Genomic DNA, 20,998 nt, shown 5'->3' with positions numbered 1-20,998 from the left:
CTATTCTTTTCACAAACCTACATTAAGCCTCATAATAGATAAAGGTACCATGGTGGGTGGTACGACCCATCCCTTGGACCTTCCTCAAATCAACAGGAACCTTTCGTGGCGTTGGCTTTAACCCCACCACCCATTTCATCCACACTTCCTCTATCCAAAGTGCTCGATAATGCCAAATCCTTTGAGCCACAGAGGCCGCCTAGCTCCATTGCAACTGTGTGGACAGAGCCATGCATAAAGTCCACCACCATGCCTCACACAATGCAATAATCTTGACTCCCTATGAACAGGTAAATACCAAAGAAAGCAACAAAGAGAGTTAAAGAAAGTAGTTGAGTTGGATAAGTCTTCGCATAATCTGCCCATTGCCCATGCACGTCACCTATATATTTTACTATAGGCATCACAACATTTTCACTTCTCGCATCTCACAACACACACTTACACATGCACTTACAACTAACCTTATCACACCAACCCTCTAGGTACCTCTCTGGATGGAGGGACGATAGTGTGGGTGCAAGCTTGGCCCATGGTACGACCTGTCGCCTAGAGAAACCCCCTTGACCTTATAGGTACCTCCAATGAGCTTCTATGCATGTGATTCATCACCAACATAACCTCACCTTGGCCAACATTTTTTCCATGAAGAAGCCTCATCTCTTAGCATCACACTTTTAGATTTGAACATCCTCTCATGTTGTGCCATGAAGATCTGGATTGTTATCTACTCATGCAAATCATTCAATGGTGGTTTGGCCCTCATTCTACCAATATTAGAATGCGGACTATTTCTACCAAACTACCTCATATTGAAGGGCCCATGCCACTTCTAGAACCAACGAAGGCATTAACATGAAGAACCTATGCGTCACCTATCGTTTTCTATAACGCCTCGACATGCTACCTACCATTAACGCTACCCAAAGCTTCCTATAGCTTTTCACTACATCCAGATGTAGATCGGTCTTGAACTCTACCACTTAACCTCGACAGCTAACTTCATAGCATATCTTGGACTATCTACACATTCCACCTCAGGAGATATTGAGATGCCAAGCTCAACATGAGCTGACACTCACGAGGCGCCTGTATGACTGTTCGACATTTATATCACTAGAGGGTTTGGTAGCTAGCACCAACATATCTTCGCCAGAGATTCTACAGCTAGACTACACCAACTAGTCCACATCTACCCACTCCTCTTAGCGTGTTCACATTATGGACCGCTTGTATATTTCTATTATGTGTGTTAGTCACCTTATCTTCTTTGTAGACCTCTTTTGTTGTGTGAAGAAGAAGAAAAATTTTCAGCCTCTCACCTTGTGTGTTCTCTTCTAGGGTTTGTGTGAGTGTGTGTGCTTGTAAGAGCTCAAGCTCTCTCCTCCCTTTTGCATCTTTTCATGGTATCAGAGCCTGGTTTATGCTAAGGGTTGAGTGGCAAGTAAGAGAAACATAAGAAGCGGTACGAGGGTAAGAGATTCATCTACTCTTCCCTCTTTGTGTTGGCGGCTACGCCCTTGTTGGGAGCTCTTCGAGAGGAGGCATCGGCAAAAGCGAAATCTGATTTAGGAGCTTTCTTTGTGGGAGTAGAGCTACAGGGCAACAATATGATCCGATGGACAATTTTTCAGGCAGAAAACATGTTTCGGGCGCGTCTGGACCTCCGTTTTTCAGTTCGCAGGCGTTCACGGGCATTGTGGGTAAGTTTCGATTCTCTGCAGAACTCGGTTTTTGAAACTGCAGGAAGGGCGATCGGTTGTGCAGACACTGTGTGTACTGCAAAGAGGTACCAAATTCGTCATATGGATTATGTATGCAAATTGAGGTCACTGGTTGTGACAATTTGGGTGCAGTATAGTACCGCTGCAGAGAATACAACAGCTTGTGTAGGTCAAGCAAGAGTATTGTTTTTGGTAAATTTGTTTTACAGAAAAGATGTCAAATGATGGAATAAACCATATTGTTGCAGAGAAGCTTGACAAGAAAAACTTCCATGCTTGAAGGTTTAGATTGATAAATTTCCTGATGGGAAAAGGTTACGGGACTACATTGAAGGTGAACATGAGAAGGCACTGGAGATACCAAAAATTAATCCAATTGCTGCAGATGTAAAATAGTTCAAGGATTGGAATCAAGGAGCAAGGAAAGTCATGTATTGGCTTTCTATTAGTATACAAGACACCATGATTGGGCATATACAGAATCCCAAGTCACCTAAGGAGGCATGTGACACCTTGGTGGAGCTGTATGAAACTAACACCAAGGCACGAAAGATTCAGTTGAATAATGAGCTTCATATTGTGTGGAGAAGAAGAATATGTCTGTGAATGATTATGCCTTGATGATCAAGGGCATTGTGGAATCTCTTGCATCAATTGGGTGTTTCTGTTGTTGATGATAATAAGGTGGAAGTGTGTCTACGTGGTCTCGGGCCACAATACAAAGCGTTCAAGACGTCTATTCAGACTTGGGAGAACATTCCCAACTTCACAGATTTGGTGTTAATGCTGATCATTCCAGAGAAGAAATTGGGTGAAGATCAACAGTCTGCACAAAACAAAAATAGTTAAGAGCAACAGGCCTTCTACACAAGTGCAGGTAGGGGACGAGGTAGAGGTTGTGGACGTGGCCAAGGTGGTGGTGGCCAAACAAGTAATCAAAATTATGGTCAGCAGCAGCAGTAAGAGTCCCAAGATTCACAACAACAACATACTAGTGAAAGAGACCAGTTTAGAGGCAAGGGAGTCAAAGAGGTCGTGGTATTTGGCAAAGGTAGCATAATGATACACGAGGGTGTCTTTACTGTGGTAAGCCTGGACATGTGTAAGTAGATAACTATAAGAAGCAGAGTGACATGCGAAATGGAAAAGTGCAGCAAAATAACTATGCATCCTCTAGCAAAAATAATGAGGATAATGAGAGGTTGTTTGTTATGCAACATGTGGTTAATGTTGTGTCTAGAAATGATATAGCAGCATGTAAATATGATGTATGGTATATTGATTCAAGTGCTTCGAACCACATGATAAGTCATGGTGAGTGGTTCAAGGAAATGAAGAGTCTTAAAAGACCAAGTTTTGTTGAAACAGGGGGGATGACACTGCTCATCCGATTGCCCATGTTGGAGATGTGCCATTGTCTATGTAGGATGGCAAGGTGAAGTACCTTGTAGATGTACTTCATGTTTTGAACATTACAAAGAATATGGTTTCAGTTGGCTAGATGATTGAGCAGGGTTTGCAGGTTCGGTTTAACCACCGTGATGGATGTTATGTAGAAGACTTTAAAGATAAGTGCAGGTTGGTTGTAAAAGAAAACATAGTGGGTAGAATGTTTACATTGAATGTAAATATGCCTGAAGTGAGTGATGCAATGTTTGTTGCAAATGGTTCAGGAGTTGTTGCAGATACAAACATTTGGCATAAGAGAATTGGGCATGTAAATGTACAAAGAATGAAGTCTATGCAGACTAAAGAAATTGTGACAGGGCTGCCTAAGTTTAAAGTTGAAGGTATGCAGAAAGTTTGTGAAGCATGTCAATTTGGAAAGCAAACAAAAAATGTATTTCCATATGACAGAAATGTGAGCAGGAATGTACTAGATGTTGTGCATACAGATGTATGGGATCCTGCGAAGACTATGTCTATAGGTGGTTGCAGGTACTATATGTAACATTCATTGATGGACCACACGAGGAAAGTGTGGGTGTATTTCATGAAGGAGAAGAGTGAAGTGGTCACTCGTTTTCAGAATTTCAGAGTGATGGCTGATAGGAAAGCATGTGAAGTGCCTAACGTCAGATGGAGGGGGAGAATACTTCTCTAATGAGTTCTTTGAATTCTTGCGAAAGAATAGCATTCAGAGACAATTTACATGTAGATACACTCCGCAACAAAATGGAGTTGCTGAGCGGAAAAACATGCACATTGTAGAGATAGCACGAGCATTGATGGCAGAGAAGAATATGCCACATAGCTATTGGGCTAAGGTTGTTGTGTCTACAACAGTTTATATCATGAACATGACTCCTACTGCAGCTATGATGTAACGCCAGAGGAGAAGTTTGCTGGTGGCAGGAAACCTGATTTGTCTCACTTGAAAGTTTTTGGATGTATTGTATATATGCATGTGCCAGATGAGTTGTGTACCAAGCCAGATCCAAAAGCATAAAAATGTGTGTTTATTGGGTATTCCCTTGAGCAAAATGGATATAGATGCTATAATCCTGCTACACGTGAATTGAGAGTAAGCAGGGATGTTGTATTTAATGAGATGAGTAGCTGGTATGCTGCTGAAAAAGATGCTCTTGGGGCTGATGAAAATCAAAATGTGGTTGCATAGAATGCAAGTTAGCAATCACACTCATTGAGTGGACCGGGAGAGTCCTCATCCAGCGGTTCCATTAATAGACCATGGAGTGGTAGGTTGTGTCATAATACCAGTCCGGAAAATGTAGTTGGTACATCACATAAAGGCAAAGAGAAAGTGGTTGAGCCCCTTGGTATGCTTGATATTTCTGTAGGGCATTCTCTTGTTGATGGGAGATTCTAGTGGCTCAGAGATAAGCCTTGAGGAGCTTGGGATTCCAGCAACAATCAGGACACCTGGTGTGAAGAAGGCTATGGAATCCATGAATGCAAAGTTACAAAGATCTGGAAGAGTTAAAAACCTTGTGTAGAGGTTGACTTATGATGGTCATGTGGCACAACACTATGCTTATAAAGTAAAAGTTGTGCAGGTTGTAGAACCTACATGTTTTGATGAGGCTATTGGAAATGTGTGTTGGGAGAAAGCTATGGAGGATGAGGAGATGGATGCATTGTATGGAAATGAGACTTGGGATTTGGTGCCATTGCCTCAAGGAAAAAAATCTATAGGCTGTAAGTGGGTGAAACATAACAGTGATGGTAGCATAAGCAGGTACAAGGCTAGATTGGTAGCCAGAGGATATGCGCAGACACATGGGATTGATTATGAGGAGACATTTGCCCTAGTTGCAAAGATGGCAACTGTGAGAGTCATGATTACGGTGGCTTCAGCTAAAGGCTGGTTTTTACATCAAACGGATGTAAAAAATATGTTCTTGCATGGTGACTTGCAAGAAGAGGTGTACATGGATCAGCCACCGGGTTTTGAGGATACAGGTCACCCAGAGTATGTGTGTAAGCTTTGTAAGGCCTTGTATGGGCTGAAGCAAGCTCCACGAGCATGGCATGATAAGATTTCTGAGTATCTTTTCACTATTGGTTTTCATATGGCACATGCAGATCACTCTTTGTATGTGCGCAATCGTGATAAGGGTATTGTGATCATCACCATTTATGTAGATGATCTTATTGTTGGGGGTGACAAGTTGGAAGAGTTGAGCATGTGAAAAGTCTTCTCAAAAGGAAGTTTGAGTAAAGGATTTGGGAGATCTGCGCTACTTTTTGGGAATTGAGGTTATTGGCACACCTGAGGGTATTTGGCTGTCATAGAGATAGCATGTATTGGACATGTTGTCCAAGTATGGGATGGTTGATTGTAAGTCAATATCGGTGCCATTAGATTAAAATGGCAAGCTTAGTGCGGATGCAGGTTATGTGTTGGAGGATCCCACTATGTACAGGAAGATTGTGGGGAGTTTGATCTATGTCACGATCAGCAGGCTAGATTTGAGCTACACTGTTGGCTTAGAGAGCCAGTTTATGCAGGTTTCGCGCAAACCACATCTTGACAATGTGCGACGCACACTTCGATACTTGAGGGCCACTATTGATTATGTAGCAGGTGTACCATTGGAGCTATATGGGTACATAGATGCAGATTGCGCAGGTAGCATCTGAGACAGGAGATCTACCAGTGGATTTATGTTTTCATTGGGAAGTGTTGCTATGACATGAAGCAGCAAGAAACAGCCCATAGTTGCCTTCTTGCATACAGAGGCAGAGTATAGAGGAGTTGTGGTGGCAGCATGTGAGGTAGCTTGGTTACGCAAGCTACTTGTTCTGATTTGGGGTTACATGTGGAGAGAAAGGTTGTCATATATTGTGACAATCTTAGCAGTATACAGTTGGCCAGGAACCCAGTTTTCCATGCGTGAACAAAACACATTGAGGTAGATTACCACTTCATCTCAGGGAGAGAGTCTTGGCAAGCAACATCGATTTGGCCTATGTCAGCACATAGGATTAGGTTGTTGACATCTTCACGAAGGCCTTGGGAGCTGAGAAGCTCCACAAATTTCGAGATATGCTTGGAGTTAATGAGATGGAGTTGAGTTTGAGGGGGAAGTGTTGAGATGTCAAGCTCAACATAAACTGACACTCACGAGGTACCTGCATGACCGTTCGACATTTATATCACTTGCGGGTTTGGTAGTTGGCACCAACATATCTTCGCCAGAGATTCTACAGCTAGACTACACCGACTAGTCCACATCTACCCACTCCTCTTAGCGTGTTCACATTATGGACTACTTGTATATACTCTATTATGTGTGTTAATCACCTTATCTTCTTTGTAGACCTCTTTTTTTTGTGTGCAGAAGAAGAAAAATTTTCAGCCTCTCACCTTGTGTGTTCTCTTCTAGGGTTTGTATGAGTATGTATGTGCTTGCAAGAGCTCAAGCTCTCTCCTTCCCTCCATCTTTTCAGGAGAAGCTTCACCGAGTTGGGTCACCCACTTGTGTGACACGAGGACACGGTCATCCATTAGGAAGAGGGTATGTTAACTACTCCATTGGCTAACATGGTTTCACCTACTCGACCTATCGTAAGGTGCTTTACTATCTTATCCACTCGAACGGACACTAATCTTTTGTACGATAGCATTGGAGCAGATAAAGTAGCCTTACCATCTGCTTAATCTCAAATAGGGAAAGTCTAAGGACTTAGTGTAATACTTGCTTAAGACTAGTAATAGAGACCGTACCATTTTTAAGTTTGGTTGGCCTAGTGTGAATGCTAGTCTATAAGCCATTTTAAAGTTTGGTTGGCCTAGTGTAAAAATTAGTCATTTATCTATAGGCCATTTTTTATAATAATACACAAACATTCCCTTGTAATAGTTTTCTAATTACGAGCTTCCCTTCTTCCCTCTTCTTGATTCCCTGGTGTGAGGAGAGGCATGAAACTAGTGACAAATCCTTAGTGTGCGAGTAGATAGATGAAGCTAGTGATAAAAGTGTTCTCACGATAAAACAATCTTCATCAATACTAAATCTGAGATAATGCCTATCTTAAGATCTCTCAAGATCGATGCTATGGGAAGCTGCATTTTGCAGCTCTAAAGCAAGACCCAACAACACATGCGTCGGCAAGGCTAAGGTAGGCTCTTGACTTGAACGCTCATCAAGGCTTTGCTATGAGCCAATATCTACATCAACATAGGAGTGACCTATTGAAACATATAGCATTATAAAACGATAATCCACCTCTTCTTTTCCCTTGTGTGATACATGTGAACTTGCTAAATTTTTAGCACCTGTACTACCACCACACGACACATAAAAATGCCTAACATTCTACCTCAACTGACTAAGATCTCACAATAGACCCATTGTTGCTAGAGAACTCTCCTAGTTCACTATAAGTGCCTGTGATTGCTTCTTAGTTTTTAAGGAGCCAATCTCATTCTTTGCTTCAACCTTTATAGAATCCTTCATTGGCGTATACCACCTACTCATCTTATCAAACACAACATCCATGCTCAATCGCACTTCGCATCTCACCTTGACTAAGATCCCATAATAGACCTATTTGCTAGAGAATCCTCTTTGTCCACTAAGTGCACTGTGATTGCTTCTTAGCATTTAAGGCACCAATTTGATTCTTTGCCTTAGCCTTTATAAAATCCTTCAATGGTGTATACTAGCTACTCATCTCATCAAAACATTACACATATGCTCTCCAATTTACTTATCACCTCATCTCGCACATGTACAAAGGCAATATGCACCCAAAGACTTTTAGGTGTGCCAAGCTCGGTTTTTTGCCAGTTTGGGTATCATGCCATGAACTGTTGTAGTGGGGGCATCCTATTCATGATATAAACTACAATTATTATTGCTTTAGACAAAAAATAATTAGTCATCCCTTTTTCATTCATCAATGCACATGGAAATTCTACAATATGCATGTGTTATGGATGTCTCTGGAAGCAGTTTAACATCATACAATTTGTACCAACTATAAATTTCAAAGAAAATTCTTGTCCTTTTGCAATTATTAGAAAATTAAGTACACTTATTACCCAAATAATTACACACCAACCTTGTGATAGGCCCAAATGAGTCATATGAGCAATATGATTCATATAGATATCTAGAACAACCTCCAGCCACATACTATACCTCTCCATTTGGTGCAACAAAGAGCAAGAGACCTCAATAATATGGTATGCAGACCACTTATTCATATAGTCCCCTTAATGCCATCATATGGCTCCAAACCAAGTTGAGAGCCAAGGCAATAAAGAAGAAGAAAGGTCAAGGTTTGACCTCAAAGCTAGCAGCCCAAGAACTAGAGGGAATCAGAGGTGAAAGCAAAAGGTTGCAATAGCCCCTAAAAATGATAATGAACCAGAACTAGAGGCCCAGAAGCAGAAGACCTCAAAGAGCACATGAAAATGCAACGCACGATCAGTTTTGTCAAGGGAAATAACATTGTGACTGATAACTTATTATAACTTAACATAAATAAATTACATCCAAAAACTAGTTGTTCGATTCCCTCATACATGTATAGACGACATGTAAGTTCTCTAATTAAAAAAACACCCTCTATGCACTTAGGTGCTATAAAATATATGTCATGTAGGCTGTAACGCCTGTGTGACCGACGACGGCAGACCGGATGGCCATGTCCGGGGTTCAAAGGGAGAGGACGCCCATGCGGAGTCATGGGCGGCCAGGCTAGTGTGGACGGTAGGCCACACACTATATAGCCTGGGGGATGAGGGGCAATCCTCATTCTTTCTCTATGGCTGGGTGGTGAGCCAGAGGCCGTCCCCTCTTGTGGTAATGCCCGTAGCGGCATTACGGGAATGTAACACTGGTATCAGAGCGTGGTTCGATGGGATTGTTAGAGCCCGCGCGTGACCGGGGGACCGGAGCCCACTCGATGGTTTTCGACCATTCGTCTCCTAATCCTTATCTCGAATGGAGGGTGTGGAGGGAGGCGGCCATGGAAGAATGCAGGGGAAGAACTCTCTCTTTCTGTCTCTCTCTCTCCCCGTCACACACAACAATAAGAATTGCAGTTAAGAGCTCGTTTTTTTTTTCTCTGCGTTGAAGCTTTATGCGAAATAAATTTTCTTTGATAATCAAGCTTGTCTGCGAAGAAGTCGTTGAAGCTTGTCTGAACGAAAGCGTTTCAAAGATTTTGTGTGTGGGAGACGTGGGGGGAAGAACAGCATACTGCGAAGAGAGTTTGTACAAGCAGCCCACGGCCACGTTGAACAGTGTGTGGGGGGGGGCGACACCAGCCCCACGGCAATGGCCGAAAAACAAGGTGTTTTAAGGTAGGCGCGTTGTCCAGCGTCGTCCGGCAGAAAGGGTTGTTGTGCGAAGAGGATGGGCTTGCCTTTCCAAGGCGAAGGCCTTTCCAAAGTGGCTGTTGAATGTGCTGTGAATAGACCACGACGTGGGGGCGTAGAACCCAGGAGTGCGTTGTGTGGCCTGCTGCTGAAGGCGAAGACCACATTAAGCTCGGCGAATGGATGGCGGGCGGACGGGCGGAGATGACGGCCCTGCTGAGGCCCGGCCAGGCCAGCCAGGCCTATGGGCAGCCAGCGGTGGCGGCGGCGGCGGCCAGCCAGCCAGGCCAGCCTTGGGCGGCCGGCGGCGGCCAAAGCAGCCCAGCCACCAGCGTTGCAGGCGGCCAGAAAAATATATATAAAATAATAATAATAATAATTATTCATTTTTTTTATTATTAAAAATGAAACGGGCGGCCAGCCCAGCAGGCGGCAAACCAGGCAGGCGGCCAGCAGAGAGGGCGGCCAGGCGGCCATCAACGACCACCAGGCAGCCGACCAGCGCACAAAAGGAGAAAATATATATATATATATATATATATATATATATATATATATATATATATATATATTAATTATTCATTTTTTTTAATTAAAAAATGAAGCAACGGCCCTAAGGACGCTCCCCACGGGCGGGCGGCCACGCCCGAAGCGGCAAGGGCCGGCCCGGCCCATTATTTTTTTATTTATTTTTTAAAAAAAACACATAAAACAATGGTACACCCCACGCAAACAAACCCAACACGGCCGTCGTGCCGTGTGGCCGTAGTGCCTGTTTTCCACGAGAGAGACCCACCGCACACGGCCGTAGCATCGCGTGCTAAGAGAGAGACAAATCCCACGGCCGTAGTGCCGAGTCCTTCGAGAGAAAGCCGTTCTATGGCCGTTGTGCCTAGTGAACACGTCTATGACCGTAGCACCTCGAGAATAACACATGTGGTGATCACACATTTGGTTCGGAGGACTAAATGAAAGCAGAGCATACACTTAGTATTGACCATCAAAGTCACGTAGTTTGGCTATAGTGTAAATCTGAAACCGCGGTGTGTTTACTTGGGCTAAGACCGGCATGGCATCAGTTGTGCCCAAATTAGACGAAGTGCTTATCACGAGAAATCAAGGTAAGCCTAATTGAGCCGTAGTGCTCATAACCCTTCACAATCTTTTAACAGTTGCTAGAAGATTGCGATAAACTTTGGCAAATGAGAACCATGTACAAGCGTAGTCTTGATGTGGTTATGCCTCGTGTCCAAACAAGTTGCTTACTGTCTGTAGCAACAAAAGGCCTTGGCCCGTAGAGGCAAGCTGGCCCTTGTTAAAAGTAACAAAATAGTGTCACTACTTGGGCCTCGAGAGTGGTGACTAGTTTGATTTAGTCACGTGATTGCCTGGTAAAAGTAATCCCTAAGGTGTGTATTACTTGAAATAAAGGGCCTAGCAGTGCTGCTAACAGTACTCAATTAAATGGTTTATCTAGGAGTACTAATCTGAAGGATTAGCATACGCCTAGATAATAATAGCAGATTTAGGATTAGCATACGCCTAGATAATAATAGCAGATTTAGGATTGATTTGTAGAAATCACAGGTAAATCTGAAGGGGTATAGTCTTGAGATGTAATGCTCAATGCCCTTATAAAATTTGATCGAAGAGAACTATTCTTAAACTCACTAGCATGGTTTTCTCTTCTTTTTATTGCCATGCGTTGACATCCCACTGCTCGAGAGTTTGTGGTGATCTTTCGAGGGGGAAAAGAGCCTTTTTATATGTCACATCAATTAATTTGGCGGTAATTTGATGGTATGGGACATCAAATTCTCACGGAATCGATTGTAGTCTTGGTGGAATGGAACGCCAAGGCTTGTGCATGTAAATTGACTCTTTGGCAGGTTGTATGTACACTTGTCTGTAGTGATAAAGTGTGTAAGATAAAATTTGAACTTTGAAAATTACCAAATATAGCCATAAGTTGGGATAAAACCCAGTTACAGAGTTCGGAGAAGCTCTAGGTAGCAAGACCATGATGGTGTGCTAGTGCTAACAGAGTGATTTAGTTCCGGAGTGATCTAAATCTAGAGGTTAGCAGTAAGACTAGTTTGGTTGGACAATTTCATGCATGGGGGACGCCCTATAGCATTTTGCAAGTGTAATCTTGCCTATGTTCAACATAAATGTGCGATTGTGAGCACATTTTAGTTGCTACCGTATGAATTTGGGAAATATATTACTTTCCTACATAAGCAATTGTAATATTGCATGACAGGCTATTTTGCTTACAAAGTTCATGTGCGTGTAAACCCTATAAGTCGTATGACCCCTGGGAAATGAGTGGAGCATTTCTAGGATTTAATAAGGTTTTACATGGCAATAGTGAGTAGTATCTCACTCCAGATGAGCCTGGTTGTTGTTAGAATCGGATCCGACATATGTAGTGTACATAAACTCGGGCTAAGTTAGGATAGAAGGCTAAGCCGGAGAGCTTAGTGGTAAATCCTACTGTATCTGGTGAGTTTTGACTTAACCGGAGTGTTAAGAAGTAAACTCAAAGTCTGGGGCTGAACCGGAGTGTTCGGAGGCAGACATATCTTTTGTTAAATCGGCGAATTTAGCAAAAGATGAGCTTGGGGTGAACCATGGTACCCAGGAAAAAAGCTCTTCACACTAAAATAGTGCACAATGATTTTAGGGTGATAAATATCCATCGCAGGAATGTTTTACAACTTTCCAGAGATGATAGATGAGACCATGTACTTTACGGAGTTAAAGTACATAGATGGTGACTTCGGCGCCACATTTTTTGTAGAAAGTCACCAGTGGTGTGGTTAGGTCAGCCGAGACTCCACAAGACCTATGCACTAGTTTTTAAGTTGACCTCTATGATAAGGACGTCCAAAATTTCGTGTTGTAATACCAGAAATTGTACTGCAATGTGCAATGGAGGGGTCAATTTGTGTAGTCACTTTTTAGCAGCAAGTGACTTCAGCATCTTGTTATAGATGGTTGTATATGGTACTCCCACTCGGGGGAGGTACGCCATTGGGTACGGAGTTACTCAGACTAGTATGGAGCTACTAGTGTGATGATAGTGGGTACGTAGTTACTCACTACTAATACATAACTGCTAATAAAATTAAGATCCTCGAGTGAAAGATACCCTAGATCAACATTTTAAATTACCGAACCACAATCCATGAGTATTGACGTACTCATAAATATGTTGACGTTGCTCAAATCGAGGGACCGATTTGTTCGATGGTATGGAAAAGCAAGGAGAGTGGAGTAACTTAAAAGTTACACATCACTAGTCCTAGTAAGTTGTCGAGGTCATCCGTGGTTTGATGATCCCCTCTACCTATAACATTCAATTTTGCAAGCCCTGGCATTTAATCCGTAGTGATTATGAATTTGGTGTGAGATATGGTTATGAAGTTCTTACAAGAGTACTCGTTTATTTGCTTGTCATGGTTATAGCTTGGTAGAGATTGCCACCTGTGATGGGTAGATAGCTTTGCTGCTATAATGAGGAGGCAGCAAATAATGTTCTCATAGTTATACTTCATACCAACACCAAACAGGGATAGGATGAAATTCCTAAGTTCATCATCACGAAGTACTGTGATGTTTGCATTTATATTGAATGTATGATGTAATGAGACATTGGGCTTGTGTAATTACCATCAATTATCTAGCAATCTATGGCTTCGCAGAAAGCTCAGTCATTATCTGAGGATTGATAATGTGGTTATTAGTAGTTTGGAATTTTCTTGATAGATGGTACAACCCACCCAAATGATTCATAAGTGTGTAACCGCTTATGAAGGGTAATAATATGCAACAATGAAGCACTTTGTTACAAGTGTGAAACCACTGATCTGTTGCAAAGCAGTTTATCGATAGTACCACCATATGTACGTAGACACTATACCACATCTTCGTTGCAAGATGTTTAAAAATTTCTTGGAAGGACTCAAGAATATAACATATGATATTAAACACGGTCTAGATTTGTTCTTGGACCTATGACACTAGCGCGTAGTCCGCTTGAGAGTAGAGTTTTTGAGGACAAAAACCTTTCTTGAGGGAAAGGAGGGATATCCTCAAATATCACATAAACTGGAATAGTTGTGTGAGTCCAGACAATACTTGAAGGGATGTGTCTGGTAATAGCAACAAAGAGTTGTAAGTGATTGGATGTAACTCCAGACACCCGTAGTGGTGCAAGAATTATTCAAACATCTCCACATACTATATGATCTGCCGCAGATATAGTATGGCATAAGAGAGAGAAAGTTTAATTGTTATATTAAAAAATTTTCAAAACTTACATTTACTCTCAGTTAGAGTGGAGTTTAACCATCCGTAGATTGATGGTAGTTAGAAACTCAACAAGATTCTAGAGCATATGCTTGTGCAAAGATGTTACTCTGAGAGGAAGTATCTCTCAACTTTGGAACTAATCCTTGTGATGCATGATTAGATTAGCCGTAGAGCTTTCCAAGGAGAAGTTTTAACAAGTTGGTGATGCAACATGGTAGCGTAGTCTACAAATATCTAGTAGCATAGTCTAAGAACTTGCGCTACTAGAATGCTCTCCAGTACATTAGCTTCTGTGCTAATGACATGATGCAAAATCAAGGCATGAAATTTGCCTTGGGGTTTTGGTTGAAATACCAAATCATGGCTTGTGTGAGCATGATCCTGTCTTTACAGAGGTCTGGCGCGCTGTACGCGTACGCACTTTGTCACAGCCTCGCCCACCTTCCTCGCCGGCACGTAATGCTAGTCCGGAGAGACTGGCCGTAGGTGCGGCGGGTAGCGAAGCGAGAGTTAGTCCGGAGAGGCTAGCCGAGACTTCGAAGTATAGTTTTGATAGTCCAAGCGGGTCATTCTAGGATTCAGAAGACCTATGCACTAGTAAAAAGACAGTTTTATTGGCCTAGTTTGTTTAAGAACGTCCAAACTTATGTGCTGAAATGCAGTAAGTGCCTGGTCAATAAACATGAACGTCTTAAGGTTGGAGGACTACTCCATCCGCTGGAGATTCCTCAAGGGAAATGGGAAAGCATTTCCATGGATTTCATTACCGGTTTACCCAAGACGAGTCAAGGTAATGACTCGGTGTGGGTGGTAGTGGACAGGTTAACTAAAATGGCAAAGTTTATTGCCACGAAGAAAACTGTAAAAACGCCAGAGTTGGCAAAACTCTTTATTGAACATCTCTACAAGCTATATGGCCTGCCCTCAGATATAGTGTCGGATAGAGATAGAAAGTTCAACAGTCATTTTTGAAGGGAAGTCTTCAAAAAGTTGGATACTACTCTGAGAATGAGTATGGCAGATCATCCGGAGTCTGATGGTCAAACTGAAAGAATTAACCAAATTCTAGAGGATATGTTGCGTTCTTATGTAAGTAAGAAGCAATCAAATTCGGAAGAATATTTGCCCATATTGGAGTTTGCTTATAACAGCTCCAAGCATTCAGCGACTGGATTTGCACCATTCATGTCAATGTATGGATTCGAGCCGAGACCTCCGATGGCTGTAGGCCTAGAAAAGGAGAAGATTCAATCTGTCAAGGATTTCCTTGAAGATATGAATGATATGCTCGATCCGCAATTGACAGCATTCGTAGCGCTCAGGATCGCGCTAAAACATTTGCCTATAAAGGACGCAGACAAGTGACCTTTGCAAAAGGTGACTTTGTATTTTTAAAGGTTCCTGCGCAGTCAGCAACCATGAAAACGGGAAAGTGTGATAAACTTTCTCCTAGATATTGCGGTCCTTTCAAGGTCCTTAAGAAGATTGGGGACATAGCCTACAAACTTGAGTTACCAGAGAGTTCTCAAGTTCATCCTGTCTTCCATGTCAGTAAACTGAAGAAATCAGTTCACGGGTTAGAGAATGCAGTTTCTCCACAGAATTTGGTGGACTTGATAGAGCCACCAAAGATACCACATGAATCTGAAAAGATTCTATAGTATCGTGAGACAGACAAACCCGACATAAAGTGTACCAGGAGGTACTTGTTAAATGGACGGATAGGGATGAGGAGTAGCAACCTGGGAACGCCGTAGTGCAATTTCCCAAAGGTTTCCCCAGTTTGTTTTCGAGGACGAAAACTCTTCTTAAGGGGGGGGTAATGTCACGTAGGCTGTAACGCCTGTGTGACCGACGACGGCAGACCGGATGGCCATGTCCAGGGTTCAGTGGTGGGAGAGGACGCCCATGCGGAGTCATGGGCGGCCAGGCTAGTGTGGACGGTAGGCCACACACTATATAGCTTGGGGGATGAGGGGCAATCCTCATTCTTCCTCTATGGCTGGGTGGTGAGCCAGAGGCCGTCCCCTCTTGTCGTAATGCCCGTAGCGGCGTTACGGGAATGTAACAATATATGTATAAAGTCACCTCCCAAAGCGATATGTATATTCCTAAAAATCATATATATACATACTACTCTCTGAAAGTAGGTGATATGAAGTTTTTCTCGACAGAGGAATGTTAGCTCAAAGCTCCATTTACATCATCCTATTTGTGTTTGACTCATATTTGTGTTTGCATCTTGTTTCTACATTTAAAGAGTGTTGTATGGTCTCATAAGGTGTCTCATAAGGTGATTTCTCATCCTATATGAGATTCTCACACTCAGTTGAGATACCTTTAGTGGAACTTCTTTAATTGCATCCCTACCTAGCTCCAACATCCATCCAAACATACCCTAGCTTTAGTGGAACTCCTTTTATTGCATCCCTACCTAGCTCTAGCCTCTATCCAAACATGACCAAGACATATTCAATCTCAAAATCAAGTGTGCATTAGATAAATGTGATATCTTTAGCCTTATTGCTAATTGAGGTGCCAAAATATCGAAAAGAGGCATCTTTAGCAACAACAAAGATGGGCTAATTTAAATGTGAAAATTTATCTCATAGTGTGATAGAAGCTTCCATAAAGAGGGATTTCCACTTGAAATAATAAAGAGGCAAGAGAAGGCCCTTGTGATCTAAAATACTGGTGTTGGGGGTAACAAAGAATAAAAGCAAAGGTCTTTGCTATTATTGATAAGGAGTCACAAGAGGAATATGAAACCAACCATGCTTATAATTATGGAAGTGATGAACGATACCTGAGATTGCAGGTGTTAGGATGCCATCCCCTATCACCATGCAAGTGCCAAATAGAACAAGAATGACTAGAGTACTTTGACGGTAATCTTTAGCTTCCAGCCATTTCTTTGTCTTCCTTGCTACTACCGAATCCCTATCAAACTCTTTTCTACTATAAATAGTGAGATTCTTGTCAGTTGGATGCTGGTTTGTGATTGCATTAACCCTTGCATGTCGACAGATCGAAGAATATAATGCAAAAGTTCCACCTATAGAAAGCGAAATAGTTATTGTTGCTTCATCTTGTGTTGATAATTAATGTGTTCATGAGGCCTGTATATGTGTGTGCATACCTCACTCATGTATGATGTAGACAAAATTATGGTGTGTGTGTGTGTGTGTGTGTGTGTCTGTGCACGAGTGGAGTGCTTATATTGTGAAATTGAAATTGCAAGAGTGCAACATGGTGTGCTTATATTGTGATGAAGTTGCAGGTGTGTGTGGATGCATGCATAATCAATGTATGGTGGGTGCATGTATAATCAATGCATGTATGAAATTGCAAGAGTGCAAGCATGCAACATAGTGTGCTTATATTGTGATGAGACTTCAGGTGTGTGTGGGTGCATGCATAATCAATGTATGGTGTGGTGAGATTGGCTCTTGTCCCTACCTTCTCCATTGTCATTTGCTCGCATGACAAAGAATGTGTACTTGATAAGTGGTATCAAGGTGAGTGAGTATATGATGCAAGAGAGAACTCCCATCAAACTCCCATTTCCATCAATGCCTTTAGGAAATGTGTTATGGAACACATAGAGAGGTGATGTGCCAAGATCCCCATAAACAATCCCAAGACTCTGGAATGCCAAGCGTAAAACAGCAAGAGCTGGCATTACCTGCATTTCATCACCACACCCCCCCCCCCCACCCCCCCCCAAACAAAAATAATAATAAGAATAATAATTTAATCACTCACTCAAATTTTGATCCACTTTATGTGTTTTTAACAAGCTCTAGTGGACTTGAATATAGATAAAAGAAGGTATGCTAATTACAGGAAATGGGCACTGACCCTTGATTTTCTCAGCTCATGGACTTGGCCAGCTTCGGCATCCAAGGACTGGTCCAACCTCTGGTTGAGTCCCCACATCTTGCCCATCTCCACACTATTGGCTTCAGATTGATCAACAGAATCCATCTTTGAAGGTGGTCTTTATTAATTAAAAGAGAGAGCTACCTGTTCAATCACAAACAATCAAGTGCAACCAAACAATGGAAATGATCTCTCCTTCCACTCATTTGGGCACTGCGCTAGTCAAAAACACACGTTTACATAGCCTAGCAGCTAAGCGCCTCTGACACAATGCAGAAGGGCTAGACTATGTCTCTATGTGGGTAGACAAGCGCCTCTAACACTATGCAGAAAGGAGGGCCTAGTATATGAAAGGAGACTGTATTTGTGATGGAAATTAAGGGGATTTTTGCAATGGGGGTTGAGGCAAAGGGAGCCAAAAAGGTAGGCAGGATTGCTAGTGGGGATGAGAAGCTAGTGGCCAGCAGCATCTGGGATTAATTGAGACAGGAAAAGACTAGTGGGAATTGATTAACTGTTAGGGATGAGAAGCTTGCAAATGATAGTATAATAAAAGGCTAGCTAGCTGCAATGGAGAGAGAGAGAGAGAGAGAAGAAGAAGAAGAAGAAGATGATGATGATTGATATTTCTGTGTATTGGAAACACGTTATGATCTGTTAGATGGGGCTATGGATTGATTTTTTCAATAATGTAGTGGTGGGGGCTTCCTTGCTGCTACTGTTCACCATGGCTGGGGCTTCCTTGCTACTGTTCTTAGTCGAGCAAAGAACCCATGGTTTATCGAAGTGGGGCATCAAATTTATTTCTATTTAAATTCAAGCTTGGATTGGCTGTTCGGTGTAATCAGCTTTTTTTTTTTCCTCAAATAAAAGTTGTGGGTTTGGCTAATAAATGCTAACTTGGAGGCTGATCACTCACATCATTACTAAATTATATGAATTTGGGTAAAATTCAGCTAACTTGGAGGCTGATCACTCACATCATTAGTAAATTCTATGAATTTTGGTAAAATTCAGCTTACTTAATTATGGGGATTCTGGCTAGAGGTGTTGGAATTGCTGCTGCTTTTTTTCTTCTTCTTCTGCAATAAGTTTAAAGGGTGGATTATTTATAATATGATGATTTAGTAATCATAAACAAACTTTTTAGATCAGGAAGTGAGACAGTGCCCATAATCGATTACGCTATCTTTGTTCCCATTAGAGCCTTGGGCCCGCATTTTCGCCCATTTCAATAATGGGTTTTGATTCCGGATTGAAACAGACGTCGATGCGCCAGGTGTTCTAAGTGCGCCCGAAAAGCTGGCAGCTATAAGAAGGTTAATTAAACACGGATTAGCGACAGATTAAGCAATGCAGAAAAGGCAGTGAGCTGTTTTAACACGATTTTTCTTTAGCAAGTGGGATGATTGATGGGCGCCCACATCCATTTAACGCTATTAGGTAGCTTTATTAATCTTGGGAGGACATTTTTCTTCTGTTCTGCCTGGTTAGGCCGTCTGCGTCAATCTTTTCTATCCAGTTTAATTTGAGGCGTGCTGGATTCGCTACTTGGAGGCGATGGCGCTGGCGCCCACGTTGCAGGAATCAGCACAAATACACAGCGCACTTCCATTATTACGTTTTTTCACCACCTTTTTTTTTTCTCTCCCTTCTGGAATCAGTTCTTATTTTCCCACAACAACTTTTATAAAAATCATCATTCACATAAAAGTAAATACAAAAGTTTCAAAAAAGAAAGATTTTTGAATTCGACTCTTTTTTTTTTGTTTTGAACTGAACTTTGATGTTCTCTTAGTTAATGTATTGGAGGGTTCAATCACTAAATCTTTCTCCATAAAAAAAATAGGCTATTAATAATGGTATGCTGATATATGATGGGAATCAGCTGAAGAGCTGTTTAATTGGAATTTTAATAGCCATCGGTCCAATCAAACTAGGCAACCCCACCACTGTACCACTTCAGGGTTCTTTGCCATTATCTAGTTTGAGTTAATAAACAGAATGGTCCTTAGAGGTATCAAAATTAGAGTAGTTCTCAAATGATAGGTATAATTAGGTATCTCAAATTGGACTAAACTTACTCCACATTAAACTATGTCCCCTTGTTTTGTTTCAATCTACAATCTTGTGTTTGTTTGCAGGAAGGTGGAGTATATCCATCGGCTCACAATATAGTACCCCCGTCACGCAACTCAATGCCATCGACCCCGGGTCCTTGCAATGGGACCCAACTGTTCTACCAACTCACCTAAGCGCCTGTGGGCACATCAATCTACAATGTTCTATAATGAAACACATAGTTTTCTTCAATGCTATAGTTAAAACAAGGGTGTGTGAGTAAATCATGACAACTTGAACAAAAAAATGATGAAATGAGTATTAATCCATTACTTTCTAAAGAAGCAACAAATAGTTGTCTTCAATATCAATATTCTAATTCAAAGTAAAAGTAATAATCAATGAATAGTTGTCTTCAATATTCTACTTTCAAGTGGAAAATTTTACACACATTATCACTCTCATACTTTGGCCCTATGCTCACATAAAGGGGGGCAATATTGTCCACCAAAAAGTTAAGTCTATTAGAGTATGTAAAGACGATCAACATATAGTGACCCTTTTTATAACTGTGACAAAATGGGGTTTACTAAGAAGATGCAAAGGTGAACAAGAAAGGACTTTGGAGACTTGTGATAAAACAATTATTTTGAGGACGAGGATGAAAAAGACTTGCAATTTAGATGAGGCCGAATTCAATCAAGCAACTGTTTGGCCTGACAACTAGATGGCCAATATATTTATCTTCTGTAAAGCCCCTGCACATTTGGAAGACCTTTATGGTCGAAGGGCATGTTCTTGTGTCCATGATTTGGCTTGATATGGTTGCAACATATAATGTGCCACTCTTGTGATTAAGTTATGGACTCAAAGACCAAAGATCAATGTTAATACCACTTGCACCAATGGTATTGTTATGGTCCACAATTCCCAACGTCGTTTTCCTCTTCAAGTAGCAAAATCATATTGCACACATATATATTACAAATTAGTGGAGTATAAGCCTTGTGTGGGAGCAAATGGACGAGGTCAATGCATCTTCATAATAGTTTATGGAATGAAAAACCAAGTGGCTTAAGTCTTATAACTACAAATAAGTGAGGTATCTATGTGTGTCTTCATAAAGGTTCATGCACGAGAGTCAAGTGGTTCACACTTACACTTGTTAATAGCTTCCTCTTGGTTCATACAAGGTGTGAAGGCCTTCCTAGTAGTCCAT

At 41.7% G+C, this 20,998-nt stretch overlaps 1 protein-coding gene across 1 annotated transcript in view; it reads right to left on the bottom strand.

The window, feature by feature from the left end:
• LOC147629866 (potassium transporter 11-like) overlaps positions 1 to 18,525 on the bottom strand; it is a 51,470-nt gene extending 32,945 nt beyond the window's left edge. Inside the window, exons 1-3 of the mRNA XM_086811396.1 lie at positions 17,698 to 18,525; positions 17,296 to 17,521; positions 16,643 to 16,891 (exon numbers count right to left, since the gene is read on the bottom strand). Coding sequence (XP_086667522.1) covers positions 16,643 to 16,891; positions 17,296 to 17,521; positions 17,698 to 17,823 — 601 coding nt within the window. The 5' untranslated portion in view covers positions 17,824 to 18,525. The remainder of the gene's footprint in view (positions 1 to 16,642; positions 16,892 to 17,295; positions 17,522 to 17,697) is intronic.
• Between the last annotated feature and the right edge of the window lie 2,473 nt (positions 18,526 to 20,998).

The sequence above is a fragment of the Cibotium barometz genome, chromosome 17, assembly GCF_041138505.1.
Source record: "Cibotium barometz isolate CiBa-2024 chromosome 17, ASM4113850v1, whole genome shotgun sequence".
Lineage (NCBI taxonomy): Eukaryota > Viridiplantae > Streptophyta > Polypodiopsida > Cyatheales > Cibotiaceae > Cibotium > Cibotium barometz.
This window is presented reverse-complemented; position numbering and strand designations above follow the sequence as displayed.